This window comes from Esox lucius, chromosome 17 (genome assembly GCF_011004845.1).
Source record: "Esox lucius isolate fEsoLuc1 chromosome 17, fEsoLuc1.pri, whole genome shotgun sequence".
NCBI classification, from domain to species: domain Eukaryota; kingdom Metazoa; phylum Chordata; class Actinopteri; order Esociformes; family Esocidae; genus Esox; species Esox lucius.
In genome coordinates, this window is record NC_047585.1 from 17,873,548 (window position 1) to 17,894,889 (window position 21,342).

The 21,342-nt window shown below is 37.3% G+C and overlaps 1 protein-coding gene across 2 annotated transcripts; it reads right to left on the reverse strand.

Moving 5' to 3' along the window:
- Positions 1 to 4,531: 4,531 nt before the first annotated feature.
- tfe3b (transcription factor binding to IGHM enhancer 3b) lies at positions 4,532 to 21,229 on the reverse strand. Of its 2 annotated transcripts, none has more exons than XM_010881926.4 (9): positions 20,911 to 21,229; positions 11,680 to 11,893; positions 11,297 to 11,521; positions 8,662 to 8,757; positions 7,499 to 7,610; positions 6,379 to 6,429; positions 6,152 to 6,227; positions 5,874 to 6,021; positions 4,532 to 5,771 (listed from the first exon to the last, which is right to left on the reverse strand). In XM_010881926.4, exons 2-9 carry the CDS (start codon positions 11,869 to 11,871, stop codon positions 5,334 to 5,336), a joined length of 1,338 nt encoding a protein of 445 aa, XP_010880228.1. In that variant the 5' UTR covers positions 11,872 to 11,893; positions 20,911 to 21,229; the 3' UTR covers positions 4,532 to 5,333. The 2 variants fall into 2 exon arrangements, with proteins under 2 accessions (XP_010880228.1, XP_010880227.1); XM_010881925.3 differs by having other exon boundaries at positions 6,379 to 6,435; positions 20,911 to 21,228.
- Between the last annotated feature and the right edge of the window lie 113 nt (positions 21,230 to 21,342).

Below are 21,342 nucleotides of genomic sequence, written 5' to 3' on the forward strand. Positions count from 1 at the left end.
TCCACAAAAGCATGGCTTCACCAGAAGATGATTAATGATTTGGAATGGCCCAGCCAGAGCCCAGACCTGAATTAAACATCTGTGGGGTGATCTGAAGAAGGCTGTGCACAGGAGATGTCCTCGCAATCTGAAAGATTAGGAGTGCTTTTGCAAAGAATGTGCCATGCTAATAGACTCCTACCCAAAAAGACTGAGTGCTGTAATAAAATCAAAAGGAGATTCAACAAAGTATTAGTTTAAGGGTGTGCACACTTATGCAACCAGGGTATTGTGAGTTTAAAATGTTTCCCCCTCAAAGATTTCAGTTTGTTTTCCAATTGAATTGTTCATGTTATAGATCACATTAAAGGTGGAAAAAGTTCTGACATTATTAATCTTTGTCTCATTCTTTCACATCACAAGAACCTGGCATTTTAACAGGGGTGAGTAGACTTTTTATATTCACGGTAAGTCAAAGTGGCCAAGAACAAAATATTCCCTTTATAGCTGTCCGATGTTCCTGTTCCAGTAAAAACAGAAACATAACAGAAAATCAGAACAGCAATAACATCTCTGATTCAAAATATTTTCTAAAATAAATCCAATATCAAACCACAACCTTATTCAGGTCACATTACACTGCTAACAAAACAGATTTACAAACATATATGAAAAGCGAATCAAAGAAATGTTGAGGGCTGAGGAGTGACACAGACAAACCTTAATTTTACTTTCTGGGAAAACATTTATAAATGTAGACAACTCCATCATCATCATACACATTTTTAGAATAGATGAGTCATAGGGAGGTAGTAGAATAATTATGAAACTTTAACTGTATGTCTTTGTTGCTTGGCTTTGGAAAATTGCTATATATATATATATATATATATATATATATATATATATACACACTCACCTAAAGGATTATTAGGAACACCTGTTAAATTTCTCATTAATGCAATTATCTAATCAACCAATCACATGGCAGTTGCTTCAATGCATTTAGGGGTGTGGTCCTGGTCAAGACAATCTCCTGAACTCGAAACTGAATGTCAGAATGGGAAAGAAAGGTGATTTAAGCAATTTTGAGCGTGGCATGGTTGTTGGTGCCAGACGGGCCGGTCTGAGCATTTCACAATCTGCTCAGTTACTGGGATTTTCACACACAACCATTTGTAGGGTTTACAAAAAATGGTGTGAAAAGGGAAAAACATCCAGTATGCGGCAGTCCTGTGGGCGAAAATGCCTTGTTGATGCTAGAGGTCAGAGGAGAATGGGCCGACTGATTCAAGCGGATAGAAGAGCAACTTTGACTGAAATAACTACTCGTTACAACCGAGGTATGCAGCAAAGCATTTTTGAAACCACAACACGTACAACCTTGAGGCGGATGGGCTACAACAGCAGAAGACCCCACCGGGTACCACTCATCTCCACTACAAATAGGAAAAAGAGGCTACAATTTGCACAAGCTCACCAAAATTGGACAGTTGAAGACTGGAAGAATGTTGCCTGTTCTGATGAGTCTCTGAAGGCAAAAGGGGGTCACACACAGTATTAGTATGGTGTTCCTAATAATCCTTTAGGTGAGTGTATATATATTTTTTAAATCCCATAATCGCAACAATCCAATAACCATCAAAGAAATGGGCAACTAGACATTTCCCAGTAAAACCTACTCAGACACAACTGTGGAGATTTTGTTCTACTTTTCCCCAATTTTCTCTGCAATTTAATGATGGCCAGTGTATGATTAAAGCCCTGATTCAGGAGAGGTGACGTGTCTTCCAAAGCACATCCAATGCTGTCCTGGTTTATTAACGCGCTAATAACAAAATAAAAAAATATTTTAGATACATTCAGTAATATAAGAATTTTCCTAAAAGCATGGAGCTGTGGTCCACCACTCACACTTCCATCTCCATGCACAAATGTGTCTACCAAGCAGAGACCAGGTTTAAATACTGTCTTCACCCCTCACCACTGTCTCTTCTTCATCTGTCTCCTATGATTCCCACTTTCAATACATCTCTTGGAGAAAACAATAACAGTGAGTAATGTGAGTGATTATCAATTAATCTATATCTATATCTACACATATATATATATATCTATATTTACACACATATATATATATCTATATATATATGTATATATATATATATCTATATATCTATATATCTATATATCTATATCTATCTATATCTATCTATATCTATATATATCTATATATATCTATATATATCTATATATATCTATATATATCTATATATATATATATATATATATATATATATATATATATCTATATATATATATAATTTATTTTTTTCCAGGAAAATATCTGGAACGCAGAATTATAAATCGGCATCTGGGTCAGGTGGAAATGATTTGAAAGCATTTTCCATTTCAAACATGAATATATATGTTATAGAATAGAGTCCTAGATTGGTAGGCTTACACAAGGGAATTTAGAGGAACGGACGCAATTTTAATGTGCACAGAATACTGCATTTAGGTGGGTTCTGCTGCATCTAACAGACTCATTGTGCTCAGAAGGACCCGGGGTGTGACACCATGTCATCTTATAACAGCCCATCACATCAAAACATCCTAACACATGGACACGGTATGACTGTATGATGGCACTTATGACACTTATGTCTAGAAACTTTCATTTTGGAGCACATACAGACTCACTTTGTTTTGCTTGTATGTATGACACAAAGGCGTTATTTATTATAATCCTAAAAATGTTCATCTTTCAAAATACATTAAATCCTCTTAAGATACATCATTTTTCTCACTCAAACAACAAACATTTGCAGACGTTGCCCAATTATTAGAAGGGATGGGGGCAATTTTGTTGAGCACAGAAATAAAGTTCACAACGGCTGTCAGTCAAACCCATAAGCCCATGAGCCTGAGATTTGACATCATCCATAGCACATTACTGTGTTCCAAGTATGGTGTACATCAGTGCCCATATCTGCCATTTCCAACCCGTATATGGGTTTTAAGAGTAAGGAGCTCCCTATTTAAAAATATAATACGCCTCTAAAGTGGCGTGTAAAAGTATCTGTGTTAATTCTGTGAAAGATGGCCTCTCTTTAGCTGCAGCAGCTAGTCTTATGTTTACATTTCTCTTGTCATTAAGTTTAGTATGAATAAAAATTGTTAATTGCATAACTGACTGGCTTTATAGCCATACAACAGACAAAAGCCTTTTAAATATAAGAAAATGTGTAACAAACATATTTTCAAAGTTAGGTATGTAAGATACAGTGAATATAGAATTTTTATAGGTTATCACGTGTTTTATAACACAACAAATCTCACAGCTTTCTGTTGCTAAGTGCACAAACTATATATTGTAGAATAAAGCAATAGTACACCTGACTAAACCACCACTTCGTCAAGGGTTGAGATGAGGGTAGCAATAAAATATATCTAAAATGCAGCTTTTGTATATGTAAAGGCTGAAATCAAGAAAAATCAAGGCTGACCTTTTTATTCGCCTTATAAAACACATTGTAACCAACAATATTTTATATTTGAGTAAAAAAATTATAATTTGCCACAAAATAATACTGTAAATGCCTTGGTTGCATAATTGTCTATACCCTTTAAAACTGACGTTGTCACTGTAGATTAGATCTAACCAATCCTATTCACAATCATGTCCAAAGGTATTTTGACATCACCTTACATCAACTGAAGTACTTCTGATTAGCCCTTAATTAAATCAGCTGTTACATACTGTAGAGATAGCCATAGTCTACATGGAGCTAACAAATATCTATGGGATCTTATTCTTTTTCAGGTACAGATCAGGAGGCGCATGAATTCATTTGAAAGGCATTACATGGATACAATATCATGTAACACTGTAAAGACCATTATTAAGAAGTGACAGAAAGACAGATCCACCAGGAAATTGCCAACATTAAGACATCCCTCAAAAATTGCTGATAGGCCAAGATGAAAGATCATCCAGGAAGCTACCAACATTAAAAGAGCTGCCAGAATTATTTTCAGGAACTCCGATATCACTGCATTACGATAAAACATTTGGGGTTGTAAATTAGATTTTCTTAGAAATAATGAAATGTTTCAATTTCATTGATTTTCCAATGCACCTTCTGTATATTGTGTTTTAGCAGGTTATGGCATTTCATGTAGTTTGATCACGTCAGTTGATTTTTTATTATAATAATCCATATAAAGTACTGATTTTGTTAGATAATACTAGCCTACCCAATGGTATTGATGATGCTTTCCTACCTGTGTTCGTAAAAAGATCATAGATCATTTTTCTGTGGGTACGCACATTCTTAATTGAATTTGTAACACATTTAGGATCATTTCTACACAATATTGACAGAGACTCAAGGTGTGTTAGGTTGACAAAGACATATTCAAATAGACTAACGGCTGTAATCCAAGCAAAAAATTGTTTCCACCAATTATTAGTTGAGGGATGTGCACACTTGTACAATCAAGCCATTTAAAGTTTAATTTACTTTAAAAATGTATATTTAGCAATGAGTAATGGTCCATTTGTTTTTATTTAAATATTGTTGGTTACAAGAATTTACATGATCTGTCTAGACAAAAACAAAAGCTGCATTTTCAATAAGGGTGTATCGACTTTTGAAATCCACTGTAACTATGTTACAACTTAATGTTTTTCAACCTAAAAGTAGTGTATGGGCTAAGATAAACTGTAATCTATGGATCAGTATTCTTTAAACAGCCATTACAAACTTCAGCAACCATTATCCACAATTAGTTATTAATCAACTAATGTAATGGGGTCATGCTTTTTTTAAATTTGTATTGTCAAATCAACTCGAACATCAACAAGAAACCAAACATGGATATTTCATTGTATGTTTACCATTACCTTTTTTTTTTTTACCTTAATATTACCAGTTACAATGACTGATTTACTACTAATTTACTAATGTACAGCAATCTGGCATGCAATTTGGGTTAAGTGCCTTCCGCAGTGAAAGGAAGGCAATTATGGACCCAGCTCTGTAGCTTGCTGTCTTGGGATTCAATATAGTAAACTTTTGGTTATTTGTCAGATGTTCTAACCTCCAGGCAAACTCATGCCCTACATATATTTTAAGCTAGCATTGCCTAAACATAGCTGAAACTTGTATTGGGGGTTTAAAAAAAAGGTTTTACTTGCCTGAGGACTATTTTCAGGGTGAGAAACAAAGATTAAATAGTTCAAATCTCCTTTAAATTACTTTCATGGGCTCAGCGTTCTTTCCCTACAGTTGTTTTATCCCCAAATACCTGGTTTCTCTTTCTCAAACTTGACCCCCATTATGACCCTGTCACAAATCCTCCTCCATGCTGAAGCTGCTCCTACAGCTACTGTTTTTTGAGGCACCTGGTGACATCGAAAACAGGGGACCCACTCTTTCTGGGGACAGTGTGCAGCTCTCGTCCATTAGGATATCCCCCAAACCCACTTCTGTATACAGACCAGCGTTGGAGGTCTCATCCAGCTCAGCAAAGCTTAGACTGCCCAGGTCCAGGGTGCTATTTACTGGCACACCCACAGGGGAGTTTGAGGTTGGTGGGGAGAGGAAGGAGGTGGGCACAGGCTGTGCCATAGCTGCTGCCTGCAGGCTGAGAAGGTTTTGGTCTTCAGCGCTGGGCCCCAGTGTAGGCCCTCCCTGATGAACGTGCTGCTGGAGGGAGGGGTCGGAACACAGACCAGAGGACATGGAGCTGGAAAGGCCATGGAAACGAGCCTGCATCTCCAGCTCCTTCAAAATTAGAGAACATTGGTCAAAATCACAACATGTGTTGCCTGATGAAACATTTACTGCCTCTACTTGTTTTGATGGTAACAGTGTCTAAGAACTGACCTGGATTCGCAGCAACAAACTGTGGTTAGCCTGTTCCAGCTTCTTCTGACGCATTTCCACCTCCTTGGCTCTCTGCTGCTCTTTCTGCAGCTTCCTGATGTAGTCCACAGATGCCTTCAGAATGGTGCCCTTATTCCAACGCATCTCCCTACAGCAATGTGGCATAAAGAGAGAACATCGTTTGAGAGAAAATATTGAGTCCCATAGAAATTGAACGTTTTGAGATTTACAATGACTAAGTAATGCAATGAGTAAAAGAAAAACAATGGAAAACTCACGGATCACTTGACTTGGGTATTATGGACCCCAGCTCTGTTATGCGGTCATTGATGTTAAACCTCCGCCTTCTTTCAACTGTCAAGTGAAATCATGCAGGCAAACAGATTGGGAAATTAAATTCACTATCACTTCTTTAGAGGAACAACAACTGGCTAGGATTGTTGTTGCAGAGAACAACGCAGAAGTGAGTCAAAAAAACAAAGGAGGAAAAGAAGCTATGACTCACTGAGGTTATGGTTGTCTTTCTTCTGTCTGTCTTTCATCAGTGCTTTGGTATCTGCATCTTAAACACAACATATACTTTAGGGTTGCTGGTGCAAATTAAAATACCTAATCTCTCCTTACTGAATACATAGATCACTCAAAGATCACTCAAAGAAATTCAAAGACAGTGTTAAAATCTACTTGCCATTTTGTTGAGTTATAAAAGTGGGACTGAAGTAAATTTTAGGATTTTTTTTATTATTCTACACAAAATAATTTTGAAAAGGCCAGGAGGACATCTGTTTCTGAAGAACTGGACCTGGGGAGTCTGTCACTGACATCTTGTACATGTTGGTTAGTTTGGTTAGGTCGCTCCTTTTGCCCATTCTTATGTTCAATCAAACACTAACTAAAGGCTTCATTCCCCTCTGTTGGCTTTATATCTCAAGCCACAGTCACATGACTCATTATTAGTGGGAGACATGGATTTTTTGTAAATGGGGAGGTGTACCTAATAAACTGGCTACGAAAAACAGTTTAAACACAAATGCTGGTTTCTTCGTCTACTTGAAGTAGTTTAATGCACTGAAGAATCATCTAGTAGTTTTGTGTGAGATGACAGATGGAAAAGTAAATGCTGACTGTACAAGGGTTCTGGCATAGTCTAGGTGTTTGTCCATTTGTCCATCTCAGAAGTGAATCAGCAGAGGGTGGGAAAAGTGAATTAAAAGTATCCGGCTGCCATGCACTATTTATTAACATGTTTTTTTAATATAAGGGTTGTTAAAATAAGACATGTCAATTTACCATTTGCTCTGTCAGGATAATTTGTTAAACTACAAACAATGTGTGAGAGCATCAGAAACACACTCCATATACTCTGATTGATGGTGCACTAATGGAGATTTGAGGTATAAGCTTTACCGGCATTTAAAGGACACTTACGAGTTTCCCATTTTGAGTATACCTGAATTTGAATATCCACTGAGATAACAGTTGTGTATATGAATATGATGAGATCAGGACACCTATATTATATAATTTATTTTAACGCAAACAGACCTGATGATCATCACATCCTAAATAAATGTGGAGAAACTGGACAGTAAGGATTATAGGCAGGAGTACAGAAAAAGACATACCAGGGTATTCTCTTTTAATATTGGTGAGATCAGCAGGGCAGGAGTTGCTGACAGCGAGAGTAGGTGCTGCCATTCCATGAGTATTGTATACATCTAGAAGGTTCCCTGGAAGCTGTAATACAGGGGAGACCACTGCATTAAGATCAAATCAAACACTGACAACGTGACATGGACGACCTTCTTGAGAACCTATTGCAACATTTAAATTCAACTAAAGAAATTACTATTTTCTTGTCATACATATTATAGGAATAGTAAAATAACTGTAATACTTTCCAACCCTAACCACTGGATAATGGGAATCCAACAATATACATTTCCAATAAATCCCATGAAAAAGGATTGTTTATGTACAAACATCCCTTAAGAAATATCCTAGTATAGGGATAGGTTACACAATGTATTACAATTCTAAATTACAATACTGCAGGTTGTTTGTCGAATATAGAATTGCAATTCTGCTAAATTACTAAAATGTCATGTAATTAAGTTAAGACCAAATATATTGTGGGGATTAAGAATTTGGTTCTGAAAGAGCAGTAGTACATTCAATTTTAATACAATGATAAACAGATATCCTATAAACAAATGCTGTGAATGTGACAAATTGCTGTATGTCTAATCCCATTAACAAGGCCTCGTTGCTATGGGCCATGTGGTACCTTACAACATGATTATTATTTACCTGAATGTTGTCTCTTTTCTTTTCATCCTCTTGAAGCAAAACCAAAATCGTAATTTTATATCGTTAATCTGTTCATCCCCTGTGCTACTAACAACTTAATTGTTGGAGAAGTATTTAAAAGTTTTAAATTGAGAACCTTCTACATTTTACATCCTTCCAACTTAAATACTGCCATGGCCTACATGAAGTGTACTCATTTCCTCTCTCCTCTCCCCTGTCTGCTACACCACCCAGGCAACACTGGCCTGAAAAGTCTTGGTGGAGTGTCAGAAGTGTATGTTTACTTCTACTGCACTGAATTCCAGGTTGATCATTTCAACCTAGAGAAAAAATGATAGGCTAGCGATCAATGACATGTCATTGGATTATAATTAATTGGACAGACATTTAGTTTAACCATGGCCATACTTCTGCATTTGGATTATCCCAAATGCAATGGACAAATGCATATATAACACATTTCCATAACTCAACATACCGTACTAGGCAGCTGTAGACCGGAGTCAATAAATGTCATGAAGTCATCATTGAAACTTGATTCGAGGCTGATGATGTCGTCAATAACGTCATCTATCTGGAAAGATGGGTGAGCGCACGCATACACGCAGACACACACAATCAATACAGAGAATTACTTAACAGGGACACAATATTAGAACACCTAAAAAAAAAAGAATTAAAAAAACATTTGGAAAGTTATAGGCAACTTCAACTGTATTAATTAATGTTGTGGAGGCAAACTGATACAAAGCGAGTAATTGTCGAGTAAAGCATGATTTAAAAAGCAAAGTCATGTGTGTAAGAGAGGTGCAGATATCATTAAACTGTCAGTGCAGTATTTAACAGCAGACTGTGACACCAAGCCAACAAGGACAAGATGAGCATGCATGTCTCCTTATTGTAAGACCCTAAGTGTGTCATTACAGAAACACTGAAGTCATTAAGAAATAACTGACCACTTTATTGAACATACAGTATGTCTGAAAATTAACATTGAGATTCCTTTTAACAATTCATTTTTTTTTATCAATTTACGTTTCTTAGCTTTATTCCAGATTAAACAAGATGCCTATAAATTTGTGGGTGATTTGAGTTGCAACATTTTGAATATTTTGAAAAGAACAGGCTAACCCCCGATAAAATCAAGTAATGTTTTGAGGAGAACAGGCTGGCCCCCCCACATAATCAATGGGAGTGGATGTGGAAGAAGATTGTGACGCTGCTAGCTCAAGTGAGACCTCTCTGATTTTAATCGATTAGCTACATGTCAATAATAAACCAATGGAATTATTTTTTATCGGCTTGCTAAATTTGCAGCGTATCCTGAAAATATTAATTTAATTTACATTTGCTCTAAAGCAATGTCTGTTATATGTTACATACATAATTAATTAGTCATACACCTACAGATCAAATAGGAGGAAAGCATGACCTATAACCAAAGCAACTGGATAGCAAGGCCTTGCAAAAGTGTTTTACAAATGTACAATGCCTTGAATTTACAATGCCTTGCAAAAGTATTTAGACCCTCAGACAATTCTCTAATATTACTGAATTACAAAAGGTAATTGTCATTTTATTGTTATTTTTAATTTTGAAACACTGAAACCCCAAATCTATTATTAAACTACAGTGTCAGTTTTGTGTTGGGAAATATTTAAGAAAAACAGTATGTTGCATGCCCCTTTGCTGTGAAAGCCAACATTTAAACAAGACAAATTGTGAATGAAACCAAAGAAAGGCCTACAAACACTTGTGACTGAATGATGCACCAGTCAACCATATCGGTAGCTCTGCATAACACTGACCTGTATGGTAAGGGGGCAACAAAGTAGCTGTCGTTCAAAAAGTACCATCTAGAAGCACATCCGCTGGTTGCCAGAAACCATGAGAATGATCCATTATGGTCAGATGAGACCATCAATAAAACAATCAAATGTATTTATAAAGCCCTTTTTACATCAGCAGTTGTCACAAACTGCTTTTACAAAACACCCGGCCTTAAACATCCAAGGAGCAAACAACAGTAGTGTTGAATTTCTGTGGCTAGGAAAAACTCCCTAAGGAGGCTGAAATTTTGGAAGAAACCTAGAGAGGACCCAGGCTCAGAGGGGTGGCCACTCCTCTTCTGGCTGTGCCGGGTGAACATATTAAGAGTACAAATTGTAATAATTAATAAATGCATGTGGGCTGAGTCCAGAGTCTATTTAAATTTAGTCCAGGTTGGAAGCATGACCAGATGGACAAGGACAGGGACAACACGGGGGAGGGGGGAGGTGTCAGCACAGTGGCAGCTGATGGTGGTGGTGGCAGCATCCTGCTGTGGGGATGCTTCTCATCAGCAGGGACTGGACATATTTTCAAAATTTAAGGAAGAATTTATGGAGCCAAATACAGGAAATACTACAAGACAAGCCGCTTCAGTCCACTAAAAACCAGAAGTTAGGGAGGAAATTTACCTTTCAGCAGGGCATGCCAAGAACAAGCATTCTGCAGTTAAGGTGTCTCTATCAAATACTAATGTGTTGGCGTTATAAAAAATAAAAAGAAGCTGGTCTGGCTTCAACAACAGATACATTATAGATATTTTCAAATATTCCAATGCAAACAGTTTACATAATGTTTAACTTCTTTTTGGGTAACAAGCACTTTCATAAAAGCATTTACATACTGTACATCCAAGTAATGTATGGTGAGGAGATGGGTATTTCATCTTTCAGATGAAAGATTAAATACAGAGACATCAATTTAGAGTTGTTTGAACAGATATCTCATGTGCTATCCTTGATGTTGGGGGGTTAACCATTCTTCTCAAAACATTTACAAAACAACACCAACTAGAGCAATGAGAGCTCAACTTCCGAAATGGCAAAGCCTGTCCAATACACACCTGTGCAAACAATTATTTTGTAAACAAAAATAAAATTCTGAGAACGTCATTTAGTCATTTTAATATGTTCAACATCTTCCTGTTGGCAATGCCAAACATTGGTGTCACATCACCCTCAATTCCAGACACTCCAGACACATTGAAGCTGTTCTCGTGTCTCACCAGGGCCTAACACCCTATTTTAACACTATCAGTATATCCTTTGGCATTTACCTGTACATACCTCCTCGTTTTTGGAACCCAGGTTGAGTAAAGCCATGGGGCTGTTGGGAGCACTTTGGGCTGTGAGAGCCATCTCAGGGGCGGAGGTAGACAGAGGCAAGGGTGACAGACCCAGGGTCTGAGTTGACACTTTATTGCCGAGGGTGGTGGAGAGATACTGCTTCACCTGCTGCCTCTGAGACTGCTGGATGTGGTACTTGGTGGGGTTCTCCAGATGTGTCTGAACCTATCAGAAGAAACAATAGTCAAATAGCCACCAGAGAATACAACACATAACGTTCCAGCTTAATACAGTCCAAGCAGCCATTTAACCGTACAAGTTAAATTAACATGTCATGCTAGTGTAAATCCCCTGGAAGGAAGCCTTTGTACAGAGAACCTCACCTTCAAAACCTCCATGGGCACCTGGGTGGGTGTAGGACGAGCAGCCATTGGGGGCAGAGTGACCGAGATGGCAGGGGTGGAGTCAGTAGCCCGGAGCTGAGCCAAAGTGACATCCTGCAGGACCTCCCGTCTTTCTTGTTCTTGGGCTTGTTCCCGCATCAGCTGCTGCCGAAGCAGCACACGCGAAGACATGGCTAACCACAGGTTTGTGTGCCTGGATTCAAAAAGGAGTACGAGAGGCAGAAACATTCAGACAGGTAAAAAATTAAAGGAAAAACCTGAATAAATTAGTGGAGCAGGCCTGGCTCCACTGGGTGGGGGGAGGGGGGCAAGAAAAGGGGGCATTGCCCCCTCAGATAGTCACTTGTGCCCCCCCAGTTTTGTTTCCCCATATACACAGCAGATGGTATATGAATTCGACCTGGTGTGGTTATCACAGTCACATGTCAAGATTGGCTTTACATGTATGTACCACTTCTTAATTTCTCGTCTGAGGGAGGGGGGAGCATTTATAAATAATGTCACTTCTAAAAGAAACGCCCTCTCAGTCATCTCATCCTGCCGCCAGGCCTGGAGTGGAGGAACCTAAGAAATGCAGGTGCTTTCATACAGGTGTACTGGATGATACAATTAAGCATTTAACACCCTATCAGACTCTGTGGCATGTAGAAAAATGCTGAGCAGACCGAGTTTACCTCAACTTTGGATCAAGACCGCAAGAGGAAAGGATTTATGTGACTTTTAAAGAAGTTTCATTATTAGGTACTTTCCAGGATGACAGTGCCCCCATCCACAGGGCACAATGGGTCACCGAATGGTTTGCTGAGTGAGACAATTATGTGAATCATATGCTATGGCCTTTAGGAAGAAACCAGGACTCAACCCAACTGAACATCCATGGGATATTATGGACCTACATGTTATGACAGGGCTCTCCACCACCATCATGAAGAGACCAAATGAGGGAATACCTTTCGGAATGGTTATCATTTCCTGCAGTAAAATTCCAGAGTCTCAGAATCTAGAGACTGATTCTATGCCAAGGCACATTCATGCTGTTATTATTATTAGAATTTATTAGGATTAACCCCTTGAGATGTATAATCTTGTTTTCGAGGGGGTCCTTACAATGAAACACAATAACAACTTAAAAAATATAAGATAATTAACAATACATCACAAACAGGGAAACAACAAAACACCAACCAAAAAAAATAAATATATATATATATTATAATAATAATAGAAAATAAACAACAACACACATAACAACGACAGTTTCAATAACATGTGCAATCTACTTTAAAATAAAATAATATAGATTGTTTAAACAACCGAAATGAAGTAATGGATCTAATATCTACAGGCAAATTATTCCAATCTAATCTGTTCTTGCGGTCCGTGCTGGCCCAACATCTTACTGAGACACTGGGTTTCTCTCACCGGTCTGTAACTCAACAGTATACATTGGCTTTTATATGGCCTAGCTGTTAAATCAGAATACGGAACAAAATTACATTTTCTAATTGTTCACCTTGAAGGCTCGGGTTTTGATCTTGCAACCTTTAGTTACTGGTGCTCTAACTGCCATCTACCACCCCAACAAGCTGATGAACCAGCAAAGTAGATTGAAATGTGATACAAACATTAAACATCCTGAATTGCTGGGCTCATTAATCCATGAAAATGTTTACTGAGTTCACTCTTTCATTTACAACAAGGACTCAAGATTAACATTTACCCTTTTACCAGTTTTAGTTCGCTCGCACTAAATAATTTTTCAGGACATTAAGCAATGTGACGATCCATGATATCAGTTTATTTCAATATTCTTCTGGTGATTTTGTTACCAAAAGAAATTAATGATAAGTCTGGGTTGAACGTTGAGCTCCAACAAAATGATTATCTGTTGATTTCCTGATGCCTTTTGGACATTCAAGGCCCCCAGTGCCAGAGGCGGAAAGCAACACCACAGCATTTTTAAACCTCCACATATCTGATTGCAGGGAGGGTGTACCTTTCCATTTAATGCATATATTTGCTGTAAAGTTGCTGTTGGTATTGCAGGCCTTAAATACGTGCCAAACCTAAGGAAATAATCAGATCATCAGCTGTTTTAGGGTAAAATTGCCAAAAAAGTGACTCTACTGAAAGCAACCCCAAAAGGCCAATTAAAAGCAACCTGGAATGGTTTAATAACAATTCTGGAGTGACAAGGGAAGAGACCTGAATAATTTCCTAAACATATGGCAACATGAGAAAGCAGAAAATGGTGTCTGGCACCATTCAAACACAGAAGCATTAGAGCAGATCGATATAGTTTAAAGTTGGAGAAAGATTTTGGCTGACTACAAGAGGCCTTTGTTGATAGTATTCTTACTCAAATACTGTACAACCAAATACTATAGTATTTGGTGGCAAAAATGTAAAAAAATATAATTGTTAAAATAGCAAGGTGTGGCATTCAAGGCCGTTGCTCAAAATACATAAACAATTTTAGCATTCTTACCTGATAATATAGTATATATAAAAAACGGTTCAACAACATTTGACAACAACCGGAAAATGTCTGCCTAGTAAATTTGCAAGCTACTAATAAAATATTTACAGTCAGGAATTGTAGTAATAAAAATTACAACAATTAAACAGTACTAGTCAAAAGTCTGGACACACTTAGTCACTCAAGGGTATTTCTTTAGTTTAACTATTTTCAACATTGTAGAATGACAATCAAGTAGCAACAAGGGTTAAACAGATGAAAATACATTTCATATTGTAGATTGTTTAAAGTAGACATCCTTTGCCTTGATGACAGATTTGCAAACTCTTTGCAATCACTCATCCAGAAGCATACAACATTAGTCACCTGGAATGCGTTTCAATTAACTGTTGAAAGCAAATGATCACTGTGTAATTTCTTTCCTTCTTAGTGCGTTTGTGCCAATCACTTGTGTTTTGAAAAGTTAGGGTTGGTATACAGAAGACCATCATTATGTCTGTACTGTAGAAACCCATATAATGGCAAAAGACAATACAAAATATGTCAAGACCTTGGAAAGTGCTGTCGTAAAAACGTCCTCACTCAAAACCTTCCTTTGGAAAGAAAGGTGCAGTGGTCTCTTAAGTTTTTCTGGAGCTGTATGTACCATTTTTAAAGTCTGCATACCCTTAGTTTTTAATGTGTATTTCTCCTTTTACCATCAGTGACAGCGTGCAGTCTTTTGTAATATTTGTCTATGAAGCCCACAAATTCTTGTAGGTGGTAGAGCTGCCCATTTGTCTTGGCAAAATGCCTCCAGGTCATGCAAAGTCTTTGGTCGTCTTGCATGAACCGCACATTTGAGATCTCCCCAGAGTGGCTCGATGATATTAAGGTTAGGTGACTGATGGCCACTGCAGAACCTTCACCTTTTTCTGCTGTATCCACTGGAGGGTCAACTTGGCCTTGTGCTTAGCGTCATTGTTGTGCTGGAAAGTCCCTCTCCCACACTCCTCTATTTATCTAAACTTTGGGACTCAGTCCTTTACTCAGAAAGAATGCATCAGGTTTCAGAAATTTCCCTGACACACTCCAAATTACAGTGTGCTAGTCAGGCATATTGTAACTGGGCTTTTTTGTGGCATTGGCGCAGTAAAGGCTTCTTTCTGGCAACTCGACCATGCAGCTCATTTTTGTTAAAGTATTATCGTATTGTGCTCCTTGAAACAACCACACCGTCTTTTTTCAGAGCAGCCTGTATTTCTCCTGTGGTTACCTGCAGGTTTTTCTTTGCATCCTGAACAATTCTTCTGGCAATTTTGGCTGAAATCTTTCTTGGTCTACCTGACCTTGGCTTGGTATTAAGAGATCCCCAAATTTTGCACTTCAAAAAAAGTGGTTGAACAGTACTGACTGGCATGTGCAAGGCTTTGGATAACTTTTTATATCCTTCTCCATCTTCATGAATTTCCATTACTTTGTTACGCAGTAATTTTCTGCTCCCCATGGCTCAGTATCTAGCTTGCTCAGGGCATCCACATGAGAGCTGACAAACTCATTGACTATTTATACACACTAATTGCAATTTAAAAAGCCACAGGTGTGGGAAATTGATCTTTAATTGCCATTTTAACATGCGTGTGTCACCTTGTGTGTCTGTAACAAGGCCAAACATTCAAGGGTGTGTAAACTTTTGATCAGGGCCCATTTGGGTGATTTCTGTTAGCACTATGATTTAAAAAGGAGCCAAACAATTATTTGATAATAAATGATCACTATCAATGAATAAAATAAATGTTTTGCATGATCAGTCATATTTTCAAAACCAATGCCAATATTTCACAATTTCTGCCAGGGTATGCAAACTTATGAGCACAACTGTATGAGTCTGGCACAATAATCGAAGGTGTTTGGTAGAGTTAATGAAACATGAACTGCCTGGTTTGTCATAGTAAAACAACCATTCAAAGTTTGCATAAGGGGGAATGACCATGTTATTCTAGGGGACTGACCATACTTGACCAATCTTTTGATGTTAACAAATGAAAAATAATGCTGGATATGTCTCAAAATCATGCAGTATTTCTGCCATTTGATAATGTAAAGTTTGAAAAAACACTTATAGTCTACTGCAGCCTGAGCCAACCACTACTTTACAAACAATCCAGTAGCATACAACATTTAATTCAATGTTCCTTCAATAATCTAGCTACTGTGTTATTGTTATTTCATCATATCTAATGTTTTAATGAAGAAAAAGATTTTTCCATCTCGGGTAAGTATTGAGACAGCTTAGTACTGATTAGGTAATCCTTTTTTGTATCTTAAAAGGGATAGCATTGATTTGAGTTGCTGAATCAGTACCGCACTTGACAGCAGTGAAAAGGTCATATGACTGAGCACGAAACCTTACATCTAAAATAAGGAAGTTCTTGAAATGTAACATTAAATCTAGTTTTAAATTACTGTACAAATGGAATATCATATTTCCACTGAATCACATTAGTAATTAAATAAACTGGTCATAATTTAAAACTTTTCTTTTATTGTAAATATACTTTAACATGTTTTTTTCTCAGTTTCCCTATTTGTACAAAGTGATTCTTACACATTGGTGTTGGATGTGGTAATCTTACTCTGTACACTCGAAAAGTGTTAAAAATAAAACAAGCTGTTTTTGTAGCAGTTTAACAGGCCACTACAGTGCATCACAGAAAAGTAATAAATCTGTCAATCAAATTGCCTTCTAGTTTACAGTATATCAGCCTTTTATGGCCCAGAATTTAAACCAATAATCTTCCAGCTACTAATCTGCTTCTCTAATAATCTCTCAGCCACTTAATTTAAAAATAAAGCAAATGTAGACCCTACCATTTGTGAACATGCTGAAGGGGGAAGTATAGCCACCAACAATAAACTCCATGTGCCATGGATGTTTGTATTTAGAATGTTCCATATATGCTTTTCTTTGGTTCTTAGCAAAATATCTATCACAGAATGTTCCGAGAACATTGTGGGAAAGTATGTTTATATGAACAAAAAGCAAACCTTTAGGGAATGTTTCAATTTTGTTAAGGTTTTGAGAACATTCCAGCTATCATCAATGGTTGCTAAACACTTTGATTGTTTTTTTTTACATTTTGTTGTCATGGAAAGTGTCAAATAAAGTCTGACATCCATCTTGCTGTCTTTTTAGTACTGTTGTCAGAACTTTGGAAATAAGTTTTTTTGTTTTTAAATTAATGGCAATAGATTTGATTTACTGAATGACCACTGCACTTGACAACCGTAAACTAAGTCATATGACTTATCATGGAACATCATGTAAAATAAGCAAGTGCTTTAAATTAATGAGCAATGAATGAATTACTAAAGATAGGTTTTATACATAGTTTCTCAATGGAACATTATATATTTGAAAAAATATTAATAAAAGGAATTAGTCCCTGTTACATACTTTCAAAAAAAGGAACCAGGCAAGCCTAGTTCAGCCGGCCTGCTGAACGTTGTCCCTGGCTGGTTTTGATCCGTGATTTTCTATGTGGCAGACGGTTTTTAACCACCAAACATATTTAAACAGCGGGAATGCAACTTTTACCTCTGCCAGTACATTTTTGCCTGAAATAACAGAATGTTTACTAAAGTGTACTCTTGTACAAAGATGACTGTAGATGGGCTATAGCTTTACAGCCTACCAATAACGAAAACAATTACTCCAGCCACTCAATGGCTGGTTCATTTCTTCAGAAAACAATAAGAGTATAAAAGGGTCATGTAATACAATTATTCTATTAAATATTTGAGATTCATGGTATTACAGAGTGAATATTTTTTGTTGTGTGACGGCTGAAAAGTACAGAGTGGATAAATATTTCTTAGAGACAAAAATTGGAACATCCGAAAGGATAATCGAACCGGGGTCAAAACACAGAGTTGGGGATAACGATGCAAGACCACATGACTCGCCTGATAATTAGTCCACCTTTTTCGTCAAGTGACAAGAATCTTGGAAACCCCTCCCCTTTTAAATGTGCAAGGGATTGTGATCTATATGGGCTATTACCGCAAAAAGCGTACTTCTAAAATCCACCAGAAATAGTTGGTACTCTTCAATCATAGGTACTATAATGTCTACACACCCCTGTTAAAATGCCAGGTTCTTGTGATGTAAAAGAATGATATAAAGATAAATCATGTCACAACTTTTTCCACCTTTAATGTGACCTATAACATGAACAATTCAATTGAAAAACAAACTGAAAACTTTGAGGGGGAAAAATAAAAAAACTCACAGGGGACTTTATACATCCACTGTAGCTACTGCATGTTGTAGACAAAAAGTTTTGGTTTATCTTGACGCTTTGGCCAGACCAGATCCACCAACTGTGTTGTGAATGCATGTTATTGCAAGCCCTTTCCATATCGCTTTACTTTATTTTTTGATTTACAACGCATCTATAAACAGAGGATGATATGCGCAGTCGCCGGTCATCCTGCCCTTTTTGATTTGTCAGACAATATTTATAGAGCCATAAATGCTACAAATAATGCATGGAGGATGAATTTCATCCAATATTCAGCGACCAGGTCAGTAACTAACTTGTTGGCTATACAAAAGTTCTGAACGTTTTGTTATGCTAGCAACTGCACATTTGTCAGCTCGTATGTCTGCCATAGGATATCTTGCTAGCCACATACAAACTCTGTTCTAGCTACAGAAGCTGTATAGGTAGTTTGTGTGTGTTTGTAAAGCAGTGTATTTGGCAGCTTTTAGTTTGTTTTAGTCATTACATATATATTACTTTTTACAAAGCAAATATTTAATATATTTACAAATTTACATTCACTTAATTCCATTCTGATAATGCTTTCTGGATGAGATTAGTTTATTAGCATACCTTATTTATAAATTGAAAGTTTCCAGTAGGAAAAGTCCAACGCATGCAACACCCCAAAAGCGATGCATCCGCAAAGAACATGCATAGTGCTATACGTCTTGGTATCGTAACGCACTTGCTCCTTGAAAATGACTGAACTTTTGTTGTTACGCATACAGTACGCATGGCAGATTTGGTCTGGCCAAGACGTGAACAAATCCTAATGCGTAATTTGATAAGTCTGCAGCGAGGCTCGAACACCGGTCACTTGCGTGGAAGGCAGTGTCTCTAACACTATGATATTTAACAAGGGGAAATCGGTCAGTCACTCACTCACTTTAAGAAGAGCCATTCGCTCTTCTCCGCTTACACGGTCCGGCAATTAACTAGAAATATTTTAGTATTTTTACATTCTCCCTGTTTTATTAAAAACTAACTATACCATTATATAAATTCAGATGAATAATCAAAAAAATATTTAAGAAAACCATCTGTGGAAGCCTTTTCAGAACATTCAGAGAAACTTTAGGAAACATTCCCAGCATGCTTTCAATGTTGTGACCTTCAGAGAACATTGTCTGAACTTTAACCCACCAAAAAGTTCTAAGAACATGTACAAATCCATTTGTAATGATCTTGATGGGCATGGTGGTCTAAGTAACTGCCTCACAGCTAAGCCAGCAGTTTGCATCTTGGTTGCAGCACATACTGACAATGCTGGGTGTTACGCAGAGGGTGGCTCTACACAAAACTATTCAAAAGGGTTCCATTTCATTTTTAAATGGATGTTGTACTTAGCAGGAAGAAGGAACCTTGCAGATGTCACTACAGATGGAAGAGCCAGCAATTTATAGATATACCAACATTTCACTCAACCCATTTGAAAAGCAAACTGAACAAAAACCTTTGTTTCAGGAACACGATTGAACTCATAAGCTTTTATATCTTGCTGAATAGTGGTTTAAGTGCACTGTTTCTCTGTTCCAAACCATGTCAGAGATGGAAGTTTTACTAACTCAAATGTGTCCTGGAAGCAGATCTGACCAAGTATGAGATATTAATGTGGTTGGATGACACAATGGAGAGGGCAGAACTTACGACCCACCTGAAGTCAGCAAATTGAAGTAAAAATTAATTTGAAATAAAACTGTTGGAGTAAGATACATTCAGGTAAAAGAGTTAGGGTAGGGACATAAACCCTGATCAAATGTCCTCCGGGACCATTCAGACTACAACAGCAGACCGGACATCTCTGGTCCGCTGTTGTAGTCTGTGTCACACCCACAAACAGGGAACCAAAACTCACGAGGGCAACCTCAAATAGTAGTTTCATTATAAAAGGTCTAAAAACTTAATTAATTTACCTGGCAACACTGAATGTCTAGAGACTAACTTTTTAGGACAACATTAAATGTTGCAAGTTATGCACCAGGTGTTCCATTGAACATACCTTCAACCTGTCTTTCCCGAATGGGATTTGAGCAATTCAATTGTTGTGTATACCTACAGCACTCCTAACATTTCACTTATCCCCAAAATGTATTTTATGATACACTTTCCACCTCAATGTATTTCATTTTGTCGCAAATATAAAGGGGTGGGGCAGAGGCTGAAATCGGCTAGTTACACTTTAACCCAAATATGAAAATGTTGTTATAGGCTAAAGAATATTTGTGAAAATCTAAACTACTTTATATATAAATATGGGCATAATTAAACACTTTTGCATTAATTTACTCTATCTACGCTATCGAAGTATTAGAACAAGCAAGACGAGTTTGTCAAAGTGGCATTGGCTACTTCATTTAATAACAATTAGAATTAGCTCGCTCGACACGTATTTGTTTTGTAAACACAATTAAGAGAAAAACATACCTTTAGTTCAGATAATGTCTCAGATAATATCAGCCACAGGTGTGTAAAAATAAAAGGCAAAAGCTTCAATAACTGACAGTGACAATAGCTTGCTAGCTAGCCAGCATTTTCAAAACAGGAAGTTTGGTCAAAACTTGACAGTGGGAGTTGGTACATCAGTACTGTCAGCAGACGTCATCTCGGTCATCTCTGCGTTTGAGTGCTATGTCGATTTCTGCCGCTCTAGATAATACTGTACCTAATAATGTTGTCGTAGCTGAATATAAAATGCATTTACTAAAACGAGCTACTAAATATTCATATAGCCAGTGATACATTTGAGCATCCATGACACAAACCTACCTAACAAAAATGAGGAATAGCACATTTTCAGTTTCGGCTTCCGAAGCGCCAAATCGAATATGATGTTAAAGGAACCTTCGAATAGTTAAA

What these genes read in the sequence shown, in the direction of transcription:
- tfe3b (XM_010881925.3), bottom strand. Translation starts at nt 11,871, where the DNA reads ATGTCTTCGCGTGTGCTGCTTCGGCAGCAGCTGATGCGGGAACAAGCC. An exon ending in TGCCCATGGAGGTTTTGAAG is followed by an intron (nt 11,522 to 11,679) that starts GTGAGGTTCTCT and finishes TTCTTCTGATAG; the next exon opens with GTTCAGACACATCTGGAGAA. An exon ending in GTCTACAGCTGCCTAGTACG is followed by an intron (nt 7,611 to 8,661) that starts GTATGTTGAGTT and finishes CCTGTATTACAG; the next exon opens with CTTCCAGGGAACCTTCTAGA.